Source organism: Nycticebus coucang, chromosome 7 (assembly GCF_027406575.1).
Source record: "Nycticebus coucang isolate mNycCou1 chromosome 7, mNycCou1.pri, whole genome shotgun sequence".
Taxonomy (NCBI): domain Eukaryota; kingdom Metazoa; phylum Chordata; class Mammalia; order Primates; family Lorisidae; genus Nycticebus; species Nycticebus coucang.
The window spans coordinates 80,032,679-80,046,778 of NC_069786.1; the positions used below are offsets into that span (position 1 = coordinate 80,032,679).

Consider the following 14,100-nt stretch of genomic DNA (forward strand, 5'->3'; position numbering starts at 1 on the left):
AACCAAGCTGTAGCTGTGGGTTTTCTGTCGTTTGGGTGGCTGCTCCGGTCCGCGCCTGTTGTCACCTGGAGAGACGAGCACTCCCGAGGTTGTGTTTGTTACCTGAGCAATAAGGGACGAGTAGTTAGTCCCTCTCTGTTTTTGCTGGATTTGCTTGTATTTGTTCCAGCTGCTGCTCATGTAATGCACTCCCTTAACCAGGAAATTAAAGCATTCTCCCGGAATAATCTCAGGAAGCAATGCACAAGGGTGACAACGCTAAGTGGAAAAAAAATTATAGAAACATGGAAAGATGCCAGAATTCATGTGGTGGAAGAAGTAGGATCGAGCAGTGGGGGTGGTTGTGGTTATGTGCAGGATCTTAGCTTGGACCTGCAAGTTGGCGTTATTAAGCCATGGTTGCTCCTGGGTGAGTATATCGACTTGCCACTAAGTCTGTTAAGTCCTTTTATCCACATTGCTGTCTTATTTTCCACCCTTATGTAACAGTCTTTATTATCAGCTATCCTGCCAAAACAGTTAAAGTGTTTCCTGTTTGGAATATGGAACGTCCGTTAACCAGCTATGGACCTTTCTGCCCCACATATACCCATATATTCTAGTGGCACTTGGCAGCTGGTATTTGAATTTTACCACGTAGTAAAGCTTTCTTCCTGTTTTTCTAACTTCTTTGAAGGATAACATATTGACATTGTGTTTTTCTGGATTATAAAAGATACAGATTTTTTTAAAACAAATTACAAAGAATGTTTTTATCAGGATAAAAGAGACAAGGGTTACACTTACAGAAAACTTAATACTTGAAATAGTCGTAGGCTTGTTTGTCTACTCAGTTGTTACAAACTATATGGAATACCTGCCTCTGTGGTCACATCTGTTCATGGTTTCTGTTTTTGGAGCTTTTAGAAGGGATTTCATTTTATAGCTATTAATCTGATGGTTTTAGGATTTTATTTTATTTTATTATGCAAATACGGAGTCCCTATACCAGCCTAGTCCACAAACAGCAAATGAAACAAAGTTATAAAGTACGGATTTGTTAATTTTGAAAGAATATGGTATTGTGTTCTTAAAAAACTACTCAACAATGTTTTTAGGTAAGTCTGAATTATTTTTCATTTATGAATAGAGAAATTAAGACTTGGAAAGATTAAATGACTTGTCAATATTTATGCAGCCAAGGAACACATTACCAGATAGAACTGAGAGTCAGAAATAGCTAGATACCATGTGAAGTACACGCAGAATCTCATTCCTTTGATAAACCCTGAGAAGCAGGGATCATCAGCTGCATTTTATAAATGGGAGCTGGGATTTAAGGTTGATTATGTAATTTGCATATGGTAACATACCTAGTAAATAACAGAGCTGAGTATTAAGCACAAGTCTGATTCCTGCTCTCCATCATTTTACTAGACTGCTTCATGTAGACCAAATTTTCAACTTTGCTGTGCCTCTAATTTAGCAGATAGCTAGTACAAGTCATTTATCCTCTTTGGTCTTTCAAAACGCTATCTGTAAAGCTCAAGTAACAGTATCTATCTCAGGATTGTCCTGAAGTTGTTGAAAAAGGTTTCTGATACAAATCAATTACTGTATACATAAAAGTTATTATTGTATTATGTATTTTATGAATTATTATATAGGCTATCTTTAAATTCACCAAATAAATATCTCCAAGTGGTTTCTGCCGCCCAGTGAAAAATTATACCATATTCTTGTCAAATTAACAATGACAAATTAAGTGAGTCATTTAGCTAATCTGGAAAGTTTACTTAGGTCTTGCCTACCATTTCTAGAAAAGAAAATGCGTTTAGGTATATTTTTCAGTTACTTGGCTTCCATTATAGTAATACTGGCTTAAAATAATTATGGTAGAACTTTAATCATTTACCAATTCAGAGTTTTCATGTCATTTTTTAATGTGGTTTTATCCAAAGTGTTCTCAGATTAGGGTTGGAATCCTCCCTAGGATCCTGGCAGAGGTCCTGAGAGGGACTTCTGAAACTAGTCCTAATAAGGTCTCTCTCTGGACCATGAAATGGGAGGAGGACTTGAGGTCAAAAGTTCAAGACCAGCCTGGGCAACATAGCAAGACCCTATCTCTATGAAAAATACAAAAATTAGCCAGACATGATGGCAAGTACCTGTAGTCCAAGCTATTTAGGAGGCTGAGTTAGAAAGCTCACTTGAGACCAACCTGGGTGACAAAGCAAGACCCTGTCTCTAAAAACACAAATAAAACCCGAAAGTTTAACACAGACTGCCACATAAACCATCCATTTAAAATTAGAGAAAAGCTGATGGTTATATCTAAACTTCAAAGAGAATTAACTTGAACTGAATACTACTAAGTATTAGGTGAAAAACACAAGCTGATTACCTGAAGTCCATTTGTTCTGACTTAAATTGTTCCTTGAACAACCAACACTCATTTAATTTTCTTATTGTTGGAAAAGGCAGAGCATACACACTGCTTTTCTTTTTTCTTTTTCTTTAAATTTTGAGACAGAGTCTCACTCTGTTGTCTGGGCTAAAGTGCAGTGGCCTTATCATAGTTCACCGTAACCTCACACTCCTAAGCTCAAGCAACCCTCCTACTTCAGCCTTTTCAGTAGCTGGGACTACAGGCATGTGCTGCCATGCAGAGCTAATTTAAAAAAATTTTTTTGTAGGGATGGGGTCTTGCTGTTGCCCAGGCTGGTCTCAAACTCTTGGCCTCAAGCAAACCTGCTGCTTTCCTAAGATTATGGGTGTGAGCTATGGGTTCGGCCTACAAGTTGCATTTTTCTGTCTCAAGAATACTAAATTACAGCAATATAGACGTATTCTGGAACTCACTTTCAAAATAGGGCAGCTAACTCTGAAATATAATTGACTTGTGTTTGGGGGATGTGTGTGTGTATAAAGGAAATGATCAAAACATCCTGTGTTGATAAATACTTATAATACTGACAGTATTGGGTAAAAGAAGGGACAGAATTTCATTTAGGTCATGCTTTAATCTTTGGTATTTTAAGAAATAGATTAAAGTTATTATTTAAAAGATGGCACACATATTAAAATTTCAGTTAACCTGTGAGAACCTGTTTTTCTCTAAAGATGGTGAGAGCTACCTACAGTAGAAAACTGAGACTTAAAAAAAAATTATGAAGTATTTAGAATGTATAGAAAATTACAGAAAATAATATAACAATTAAGTATCCACTATCCAGCTTTAACAAATGTTAATATTTTGATAGGCTAACTTTGAAGTAGAATAAAGTTGAATGTGGGCTCAGTAAGGAGCCTGTCAACTTAGTATTATCAAGACGATACTGGCCAACACCATGCTTGCTGTCCTTACAACTACCTGAAAACACGTAATTACAGTTGGCTGATTTTTCCCAGATAGGTTAAGGTAAAAAAATACCATTTATGAAATGGAACCAAATTCAGGAGAGTAAAATGCCTGAAATCCTTCAGTATAAATGCCCTGTTTTTTTAATTGTGAAACTAGCTTTACTTGAACTAGTTATTCTCCCATACAAACTTGCTGATTAACTAGAGCCAGTTTCTAGGTGCGAGAGATCTAGGAAGCTGACTATGACAGGAAGGGACTGTAGAAGGGCACAACAGCATTTGCTCTAACCTTTTGGGTGTTCCCAAATCAGCTAGCACTAAGTCATCTTGTGGGTATCCCTTTTTTAAGTTACAAAAGAAAGAGATGTTTATTATTAAAAAAAATGCAAATGAGCATAAAGGAGAAAAAATTACCTGCAACCCCACTCTTAACATTTTGTTCCATATATTTCCTGTCCATTTTAAGCATATAGATATTTTTTGTTCTTATAAAAATAAATGACGGTGTTTTGTAACCTGTTTTCATCTAATATATTGAGAACATGTTTTCATGCCATAGATACTCTTTTTCTTTCTTTCTCTCCCTTTTTTTTTTCTTTTTTGACAGAATCTCACTTTGTCCCCCTGGGTTGAGTGCTGTGATATCATAGCACACAGCAACCTCAAACTCTTGGGTTCAAGCGATCCTCTTGCCTCAGCCTCCTGAGTAGCGGGCACCATAGACACTTGCCACAAGGCCCTGTAGTTTTTCTTTTCTTTTTTTTTTTTTAGTAGAGACAGGGTATTGCTCTTGCTCAGGCTGGTCTTGAACTCCTGAGCTCAGGCAGTCCACCAGCCTCAGCCTCCCAGAGTGTAAGGATTATAGGTGTGGGCCACTGCACCCAGCCCATAGATATTCTTAAACATTTCTTATTTTTAATTGTGCTGATGATTGTATATATTTAACTATATGACGTATGGTCCTTTAACCCAACTTCTATTATTAAGCTTTTTGTTGTTTTTGTTTGAGTGGTGTTTTTTTTTTTTTTTCTTTTTGTTTGAGATAGAGCCTCAAGCTGTCACCCTGGGTAGAGTGCTGTAGCATCACAGCTCACAGCAACATCCAACTCCTGGGCTTAAGTGATTCTCCTGCCTCCGCCTCCAAAATAGCTGGGACTATAGGTGCCCACCACAACACCTGGCTATTTTTTGATTGCAGCCTTCATTGTTGTTTGGCAGGCCCGGGCTGGATTGGAACCCGCCAGCTCAGGTGTATGTGGCTGGCACCTTAGCCACTCGAGCCACAGGTGCTGAGCCTGGTGTTTTTCTTTTATTATAAACAATCCTATGATGAACCTCTTTATGGCAAATCTTTGCAACATCTATAACTGTTAGGACAAATTCTTTTTTTTTTTTTTTTTTTTTTGTAGAGACAGAGTCTCACGGTACCGCCCTCGGGTAGAGTGCCGTGGCGTCCCACAGCTCACAGCAACCTCTAACTCTTGGGCTTACGCGATTCTCTTGACTCAGCCTCCCCAGCAGCTGGGACTACAGGTGCCCGCCACAACACCCGGCTATTTTTCTGTTGCAGTTTGGCCAGGGCTGGGTCCGAACCCGCCACTCTCGGCATATGGGGCCGGCGCCCTACTCACTGAGCCACAGGCGCCGCCCCAGGACAAATTCTTAGAAGTGGGATTTCAGAGTCTAAGAGTAAATATAATATGAATATTTTTTGAAGAATTTTACTGAATTATCCTTCAGAAAGTTGAACTGAGGTCCTCCTAAGTTGTTTTTTAACAAATGTTGCATACATTTATATAAAAAGTCAGGATGATTATATTTATGATCCATGTGATATAATTTACTTCTTATAGGGTCACAAGATGCTGCTCATGATCTGGATACACTGAAAAAACATAAGGTAAAAAAATGCTTTATGTCTGATACTTCATATAGGAAGCATTTTGTTACATTTATTTAGGAAAAACTGTATTGATCCATCTTTGGTACATTTCAGAGTTTTTATTTTTTATTTTTTTTGAGATAGAGTCTCACTATGTCACTCTCCCTATAGAGTGCTATGGCATCACAGCTCATAGCAACCTCAAACTCTTGAGCTTAAGAGATTCTGTTGCCTCAGCCTCTCAAGTAGCTGGGATTACAGGCGCCTGCCACAACACCCAGCTATTTTTCTGTTGCAGTTGCAGTTGTTTAGTGGCCCAGGCCAGGTTCGAACGTGCCACCCTCACTATGTGGATAGCGCTGTAACCACTGTGTTATGGGTGCCAAGCCACATTTCAGAGTTTAAATGGTAATGTTTGGGCTATCAAATTAATAAAGTTGCAAAAATGATTGCACCTAATTCATATTTGTGGATCTATAATCCATCTTTCCAATTTTATTTTCTTCTCAATCTCCTTCATGTACCCTCATGAACCTGACCTTGGAGGCATATCTTTCTTGCTTCTGCTTATACAATTTGTCTGTGTGGGACAGACTTGTCCTGCTTGTCAAAGACCTACTCATTTCTTTAGCTCCAACTCATGTACCACCTCTTGTCTGATGCTGTTTCTTCCCACCCTCCTCCATACAACTGATACGGTTTGTTATTTTGATATTTACTCAAAACAATTTTTAGGCATCTACCATTTTGTCAAGCATTGTTTCAGGTCATGGAATTGCTATGGTTGGAATAGAGCAAGAGATTCTTGTTCACTTGAAGCTTATGATCTGAGGGACAGAGAAAAGAGAGAAAAAAAGCAACTACAGCACAGTGTATTGTGTGCTTTGAAGGGAAAGTGCAGGGTGTTATAGGAGGGCACAAGAGATGATGCCCTTACTCCATGTTTGTTTTGTTTTGTTCTGTTTGGGGATAGGAGGATCAGGTCAAGGAATGCTTCCTGGAGGCAGTGATATTAAAGTTTGGGTCTGAAGGAGATGGGGAGGGAGCAGATAGAAGAGTGTTCAGATTGAAAAAAAAAAGTATGTGTGAAGGCTCAAAAGTAAGAAAAAGGCTGCTGCTTTCAAGGACAGAAAAGAAGTTCTGTAACCCCGGAGTAGAGAGTATAAAAAAGAAGATAGTACCAAGAGAAAGCCCAGAGAGGTCAGCATGAGCCAGATCACAAAAGGCCAAAGGCCGTGTAAGCCAAGGAAGTTGTTTGGACTCACTCTAAAAGTGACAAGCCCTTGAGAGAGGTTTGCCTAGGTAAATAATAGGATCAAATTTGCATTTAAATTGGAAGGTTGCTCCAGTTAGAGATGGAACTGTTCCTAACTGAAAGCTATTGCAGTAATCTTAAAAAGTGGGATGGATGTGTTTATCAGTTCAATGTAAGCATTTCACATTGTATATCAAATCTGTACACTGAACCCCATAAATGCATCCATGTACACAGTTATGATTTAATAAAAAAAAAATTTAAAACCTTAAAAAATGATGATGGTGGCTTAGTTGGGGATGCAGTAGGGAGACAGAAAAGTGGATGATGGATTTGAGGGTTTTTTGTAGAGGGTAGAATTATTACGATTTAGAGATTGATTACTTATGAGGCAGGAAGGAAAGAGGCTGAGGAGGAGGAGTAATCAAAGCTGATACCTAGTTTTCTATGGTAACCAGGTAGGGTTTGTGTTATTACATGAGATAGGGAACCAAATAGAAGGAACAGTTTTTGGAGGAAAAACAACTTTCTTTTTTTTTTGAGACAGAGCCTCAAGCTGTCGCCCTGGGTAGAGTGCTGTGGCATCACAGCTCACAGCAACCTCCAACTCCTGGGCTCACGTGATTCTCCTGCCTCTGCCTTCCAAGTGGCTGGGACTGTAGGTGCCGCCACAACACCTGGCTGTATTTTGGTTGCAGTCATCATTGTTGTTTGGCAGGCCGGGCTGGATTTGAACCCGCCAGCTCAGGTGTATGTTCAAACAGCATCTTAGCCGCTTGAGCCACAGGTGCTAAGCCAATGAGCTCACTTTGGAACTTTTTTAACTTTAGGTGCCATGGATCATCGCAACAAAGTTGTTTAGTAGTGTGATATGTGGGGTCCGAAGTTCAGAAAAGAGAGAAAAATACAGATTTAGTAATCTTCAGCTTCTGAGCAGTGATTGAAATCATTGGAGTAGATAAAATCACCTGGGGAAAGGTAGAAGGTAAGTAGGGAAGAGGGCCTAAAACAGAACTGTATACCAAACTCTAAAGAACGGTCAAAGGAAGGAGAATCTGCAGTGGGAGAGGAGATCATAAGGTCAAAACATGTGTCATGGAAACCATGGCGGGAAGAGTGGTTTAAGGAGGAGAAAGTCAGGAGTATTGGATGCTGTGAAAGTTTCTGTACAGTTAGGACTAAATTATGCCTGTTGGACTTTGTGACAAATAGATTGTTAGTGCTCTTGCTGGGAACAGAAGCCAAAGCCAATGTGAAGGCCAAAGCCATATTTCAGAACATTGAGAATGCAGGGGCAGTGGAGAAGTGATGGCAGCCAAAGAAAAGAGAAAAGATGGATATGATCTATAGATGATATTGAGGTCAGGGGAGGAAGATGGGAGAGTTTTGAGCATGTTTTAAGGTTGATTGTAGAGAAAAGAATTGAGGATAAACAAAAGAATTATGGACCAAACACAGAACTAGAATGAGCCTTATGAATAGAAAAGGAAGTTGTTGACAATGGACAATAAGCTCAATAGGTAATAAGTGATGACAAGAGGGGGCTAATAGATTAAAAGAAAGTAGAACAGTGGAATTGATGTTTCTTGTGAGGTCTAGTGTGAATAACTGAATGGAAGAAAGAGCTGTTAAGATAAGACTGGTATGCCTAAATTGGTTGAATCAGAGCTAGAGAAGCTCTAGCACTGGCCTCAAAGGAGGATGATTGAAGTAATGATGAGAGTTGCTGGATATAAGGTGGGTAGGGGCTGTGGTGTGCGTCACACTTTATGGGGGCAAGACATGATTGCAAGAGGGACTTTACCTAACAATTGCAATCAGTGTAACCTGGCTTATTGTACCCTCAATGAATCCCCAACAATAAAAAAAAAAAGAAAGAAATTGATGTCAGCCAGGATTATGGTAGGACTTGGGGTAGGATTCAGCAGGTTGAGAGGTACCCAAGGGAGAGGGGGGTGGAAGATGGAAGGATCAGTTTGTAAGAACTCCAGTGAGCAAGGATTTTTACTGCAGGGTGGAAAAGGTGTGATTTTACAGACGCAAGGAATAGCCAGAAAGACTGCAGCCCTGACTGTCACCCACAGAACAGATGGGGTATGTGAGAATGAAGAGTCTTTACTTGAAGGAGTGTGGTAGTATAGCATTGTATACTTACTCCTTTGTCTTTTCAGAAAATATTAAGCACCTACTTTATGCCGATCGTCTAAGTATAGAAAATAGGGAAATAAATAAGCAATAAAGTCCCTGCTGTTCAAATATGATACTTTCAGAGGAGAATATATTCTCTATCTAAACTAAAGCATTAAAACAAGGCAGTGAGAGGAGTGGCAGGGGCGAGGGTGTATCACGAGTTAGACGAGGCCTCTCTGAGGGGGATATTTCCACTGGGGCCTGTAGATGGGGAAAGAGCACTGCAGGCTAAGAGAATAGCAAATTTGTGGAGGCCCAGGGCCTGGAGGGGGCAAGTTCAGCTTTCCATTCCTCCTTTTGGCCTCACACCGCTTTGTTCTTCTCCTAGCTCTTAACCTTTTCTGTCTTATTACCATCAGTGAACATGTTTTCCCCTCCTGTATTTTTTTTTTAGCAAGCTTTTAGAGGTTAAAGTCTTTGTCCTATTTATCTTTGTCATGTACAGCTCTGAGAAAAAAATTTGATTGACTTGAGGATAAAAAATTTTATGTGGTAAACACAATCATTTTTTGTAAGAAAATAACTGTACTAACCAATTCACTAACTAGTTTGATATTTTTACTTGCTAAATTACTGACTTGTGTTTAAACTGGACTCTCCTTCATTTGTTATAATAATTACTGTCTGACGACAAGAAATAATGGCCTAGAATTGCATAAGGATATTAGAATCACTGTATTTCCTAACAGGAACCCACTTACATCTATATTTTAACGAAAGTAAAATAAGTTTCAAAGTCCTTACTTACACAAAATTAATATTGCTCAGGATAAAAATGACAAATGGAACTCAGGAGAATTTGCAGTGGCAAGTGTTTTCAATTAGGTCTCCTCTTTTATGATACATAAGTTCAAATTGAGCTTCCTGGTGATATGAAATGAGTAGCTGTTTAAAATATCCTGCTATCTCCATACACACAGACCCTGTTAATAATGCCTGGAGGAAGCAAAGCTAAACTAAACTACCGATAGGGGGTTCCTAGAAAAATTGAAGATGCTGCAAAACAAAATCATTGATTTAAATACATGGCACATTTCAAAATGATACCCTTGAATTTAAATAAAATAACATGACCAGGAGAAATTTGTTTGTGAAAGACCATTTTAGAAATTGCTATTGAAATTTAATTTTAATGTTTAGAGTTGGTAATAATGGTTTCTTTACAAATAAATGTTCCTTAAGTGCCTGGTGTGTGGCTAATAAAGTGCTATGGAGACTAGAAAACTTAAGTGTAACATATTAAATGTTCCAAGTTATTTTTTGTAGCATTGTTCTTTATAGCAAATTGTTGAAAACAACCCACCTATTCATCAACAGAGAACGGCTAAATAAGCAGTGGTACACCCACACCATAGAATACCGTACAGAATACAAACACAAAGAAGGGTCTCCATATATTGATATGAAGAGATCTCCAGGACATATTTTAATCGAGAAAAAACCCCAAGAATGCTGCCTTTGTGTAAGAAAGTCAATAAATAGAATATTTGCATGAAGAAATTTTCTTCTTTTTTTTTTTTTTGGCCGGGGCTGGGTTTGAACCCACCACCTCCGGCATATGGGACCGATGCCCTACTCCTTGAGCCACAGGTGCCGCCCAAGCATGAAGAAATTTTCAAAGATTATGTAAGAAACCCACAAAGGTGGTTATTATTAGGGTGGGAGATAGTAGACAGAGAGCAAGACTTTTTAATGTTTTCTTTTTATAATGTTTTGATTTTTGAACCAATTAATAAAATTTATTATAATAATGCCTAAATATGAGAATTAAGTGAGATAATCTGTATGCTTGGCACATACCGAGTACTCAATAAAGAGGTTATTCTCACTATCCCTATTATGAAGGGCACCCCATACAAGGGCAATCATTGTTAGGAGCTCCATAACTAAGTTTTAGAAGTATAATTGTAAGAAAGGTTTTCTTTTTTCTTTTCTTTTTCTTTTTGAGACAGTCTCATTTTGTTGCCCTCCATAGAGTGCTGTGGCGTCATAGCTCTTGGCCTCAAGCGATTCTCTTGGCACACCCTCCTGAGTATCTGGGACTACAGGTGCCCTCCACAGTGCCCATCTATTGTTAGAAACAGGGTCTTGTTCTAACTCAGGCTAGTCTTAACTCGTGAGCTCAGGCTATTCACCCACCTTGGCCTCCCAGAGTGCTAGGATTACAGGCATGAGCCACTGTGCCTGGCCTCAGAAGGGTTTTTAGGCTGGGTCCTCCATCACCACCAGTTTTGTTTTTTGTTGTTGTTGTTGTTTGTTTGTTTGTTTTGCAGTTTTTGGCCAGGGCTGGGTTTGAACCTGCCACCTCCAGTATATGGGGCCAGCACCCTACTCCATTGAGCCACAGGCACTGCCCTATCACCACCACCTTTGACTTAGTACAGTCCTTGTCAATCAGGACCATTCAGTCAATACACATCTAAATTGCATTTCCAAACAGTTAAACCACCTAGACCTTGGGTAGTTTAATAATCCACAGTATTTGTAAAGCACTCTTATCTTTCAACATGTTTCCCCAAGACTCTCATTTGAACTTCTCCATAATCCTGTGATACATAGGGAAATATATAAGGCTATTAATAATACACATAAATTCTATAGTATAAGCTTTCATTTCTGATCTTTTTGGAACCTAGAATATACCTAGAATATAAAGACAAAGCAAACATATCAATATTACAGAACATTGGAAGATACTATGTAATTAAGAGCAGAATCTTAACAATCTTAGCTAGGAGAGCACTAGGTTGAGAGAGTGATGGGGTGTCAGATTAGACTTCATTGGAGAAAGCAGAAGGACGTTTGAGACTTTATCATTTGAAAATATTCTCCCTTCTTTCTAGTTGCTCCTATCTCCTCTCTTTTTAAGAGTCTTTTCCAAGTAGACATGTGAGGTTTTTTGGTCATTTTTCTTAATACAAAGTAGGAAGGCTCATAAATGGCTCATGGCTCTGTCCTTATGAAGTCTGGGTCCAGGAGTGTCTCAGTCAATATGCATTTGGTTCTGAGCCCAAGAAACCAATTTGAGCAACCAGTGCCAGGAACAAGAATGTGTATAAAGACACAGAGGATGTCTGGATCCAAAGGCAGGGACTGGCTGTGTCTCACCTGACACTGGAGCCAGAGAGTAGAAGGTCATCTGAGATAGCCTGGCTTCCTCTAGCAGCACCACAGCCCTCATCTCTCTTGGTAGCAGGAATTGTTCAGATTCCCTGAACACATGATAGGAAATGGCCATTATAAAGCTCTCAAGTTTATAGATTACTCTGTCTTTTAAACCTATTTTTTAAAGTTTCTAAAGGTAACCCGATTGACATAGTTTAAGTCAAGTGTCCACCCTGATTTAGCCAATGGTGTGTGGGAGGAAGAATGGAAGGCGAGCCATACTTGTGAGGGTGGTGGGGTCAAGGGAGGCAGGGCTGGGCGGATACTCTAGAAATGTGTGAAATGCATGGAAATACTGAAGTTAGGCAAAATTGAAGACTCATAGCAAGAAAAGAGAATAAGTACAGTAAGAAGCATTGGCATGACAGTGCTTTTTCTGATCTAGTTGGCCTTTGGATTCTCTACATGGCTCGCTTCTACATGCTTGGTGAACTCCAGGAAAGGGGCTCCCATGCACAGATGGAGTAGGAGGCTGCTTCAGTGTACTGTCTGAAGGAAAATTTTGCAGCCATCCCCCCTCTTGCCTTTCTTCTAGGCCAATTCGTCAGAATCTCTGGATGTGAGGCCCTGTGGCATTGCTAGTTCTTGAAAGTTCACCAGGTGAGCTTTTAAACTTGAGAACCATTTTGTTAGTAAAGTGTATAAAGGAAAATAGGGAAATAACTGAAAAGGAAGTTGTGGGCTGCTAATAATACTCCTATTGAAGTTTTTCTTGGGGTTTTTTTTTTGCAGTTTTTGGCCAGGGCTGGGTTTGAACCCGCCACCTCCGGCATGTGGGGCTGGCGCCCTACTCCGTTGAGCCATAGGCGCCACCAAAGTTTTTTATACTATATGGACAGTCTCTGATTTATTCAGCGAAGATTTTAAACACTTTCTGCTAAGCTTACTGCTCACTTCCACGTGTTCTCTACACTCGTGAAGTTTCTAGTACAGTGAGGGAGACAAATAGTCTCTAAGTGGTGTGAACTATAACATGGCAAGGGCTATGAGAATATATTGAAAGAGCTCTTCTGGTGAGGGGTGTGGCAGTCAGAGAACACTTCCTGAAGAAAGTATTCACGTGAGTCATATTTAAATTTTTATTATTCTTGGTACAGATAACAATATCTCAGTCTCTTCTTAGATAGCTGCTTCAATCATGGGACTTATCAAAAAATTAAAAATATCATGTTCTTTTTCTCTTTAAGGTGACTCATATTCTCAATGTTGCATATGGAGTAGAAAATGCTTTCCTAAGTGACTTTACATATAAGAGCGTTTCTATATTGGATCTTCCTGAAACAAATATCTTGTCTTATTTTCCAGAATGTTTTGAATTTATTGAACAAGCAAAAATGAAGGTAGGTTCTTTTTTAGTGTCTGTGTTTTATTATTTTATTTTATTTTCCCCATTTTTTAATTTGTAGTATTCATAAGGTATAAGTACAATTTTGCTATATCAATGTATTGCACTGTCGTAGACTTAGGGGAGTTAAAAAGTATTTTTTTAATTTATAGGCACATAGTAATTGTATGGTAAGTTTTCTTTTGATCCACAGTTCTTTAAAAGCAGAAATTTGAGAGCATGGATCTATTAATCAATCTTAACCTTTTTTGTAATGAATCTCTAAAACAACAGTATGAAATGTCTCCTTTAACAACATTTCATTAATTCCTACAGTTATTCAGTTTTCTAATTTCTCTTTTCTCAATGAGATATTAACTTTTAACATTAATTCAACTTCTCATCTTTGTAGGCCTTATGTAAAAAATTTAGGAGATAAAATTATCCACTTGCTAAATTTTCCTATGTAAATATGTAGTTAGATTTCCTCAGAGGGTTTAGAAACAACCGTCTAAGGGTTAGTCCTCTGACCTATTTGCAGGGTAATCAGAACTATAGCACACAAACTACTCTAGACTTATTAGTATATTTATGATTAATTTATATTCATTTTAACGACTGAGATAATGAGTGTAAATCTATGTATTTTCAGCAATAAAATTTTAAGGCATTCTAAGGACTAAGCATGAACTGCTTTACCAAGGTTGCATGAAACTGCTGATCTGAAGCTATCTATTGGTTTTCTGACTTTAGAAGACTAACAGACATAATATTATTATATTATTATATATATAGTGCTTCAATCTTGGTACTATATCCAAGTCTCCATTTTGACAGGAAGGGCATCTGGCTTGTCTATTATTGATAATTATACCTTGAAATGACATAATTTTTAGTCATTAAATATTCTTAAGATATTTATGTAACATCAATAGAAGGTAA

The 14,100-nt window shown here is 38.5% G+C and overlaps 1 protein-coding gene across 1 annotated transcript in view; it reads left to right on the plus strand.

The window, feature by feature from the left end:
- DUSP19 (dual specificity phosphatase 19) overlaps positions 1-14,100 on the plus strand; it is an 18,972-nt gene continuing 4,872 nt past the window's right edge. Inside the window, exons 1-3 of the mRNA XM_053597767.1 lie at positions 1-409; positions 5,196-5,242; positions 13,022-13,174. Of these exons, the coding sequence (XP_053453742.1) occupies positions 184-409; positions 5,196-5,242; positions 13,022-13,174 (426 nt within the window). The 5' untranslated portion in view covers positions 1-183. The remainder of the gene's footprint in view (positions 410-5,195; positions 5,243-13,021; positions 13,175-14,100) is intronic.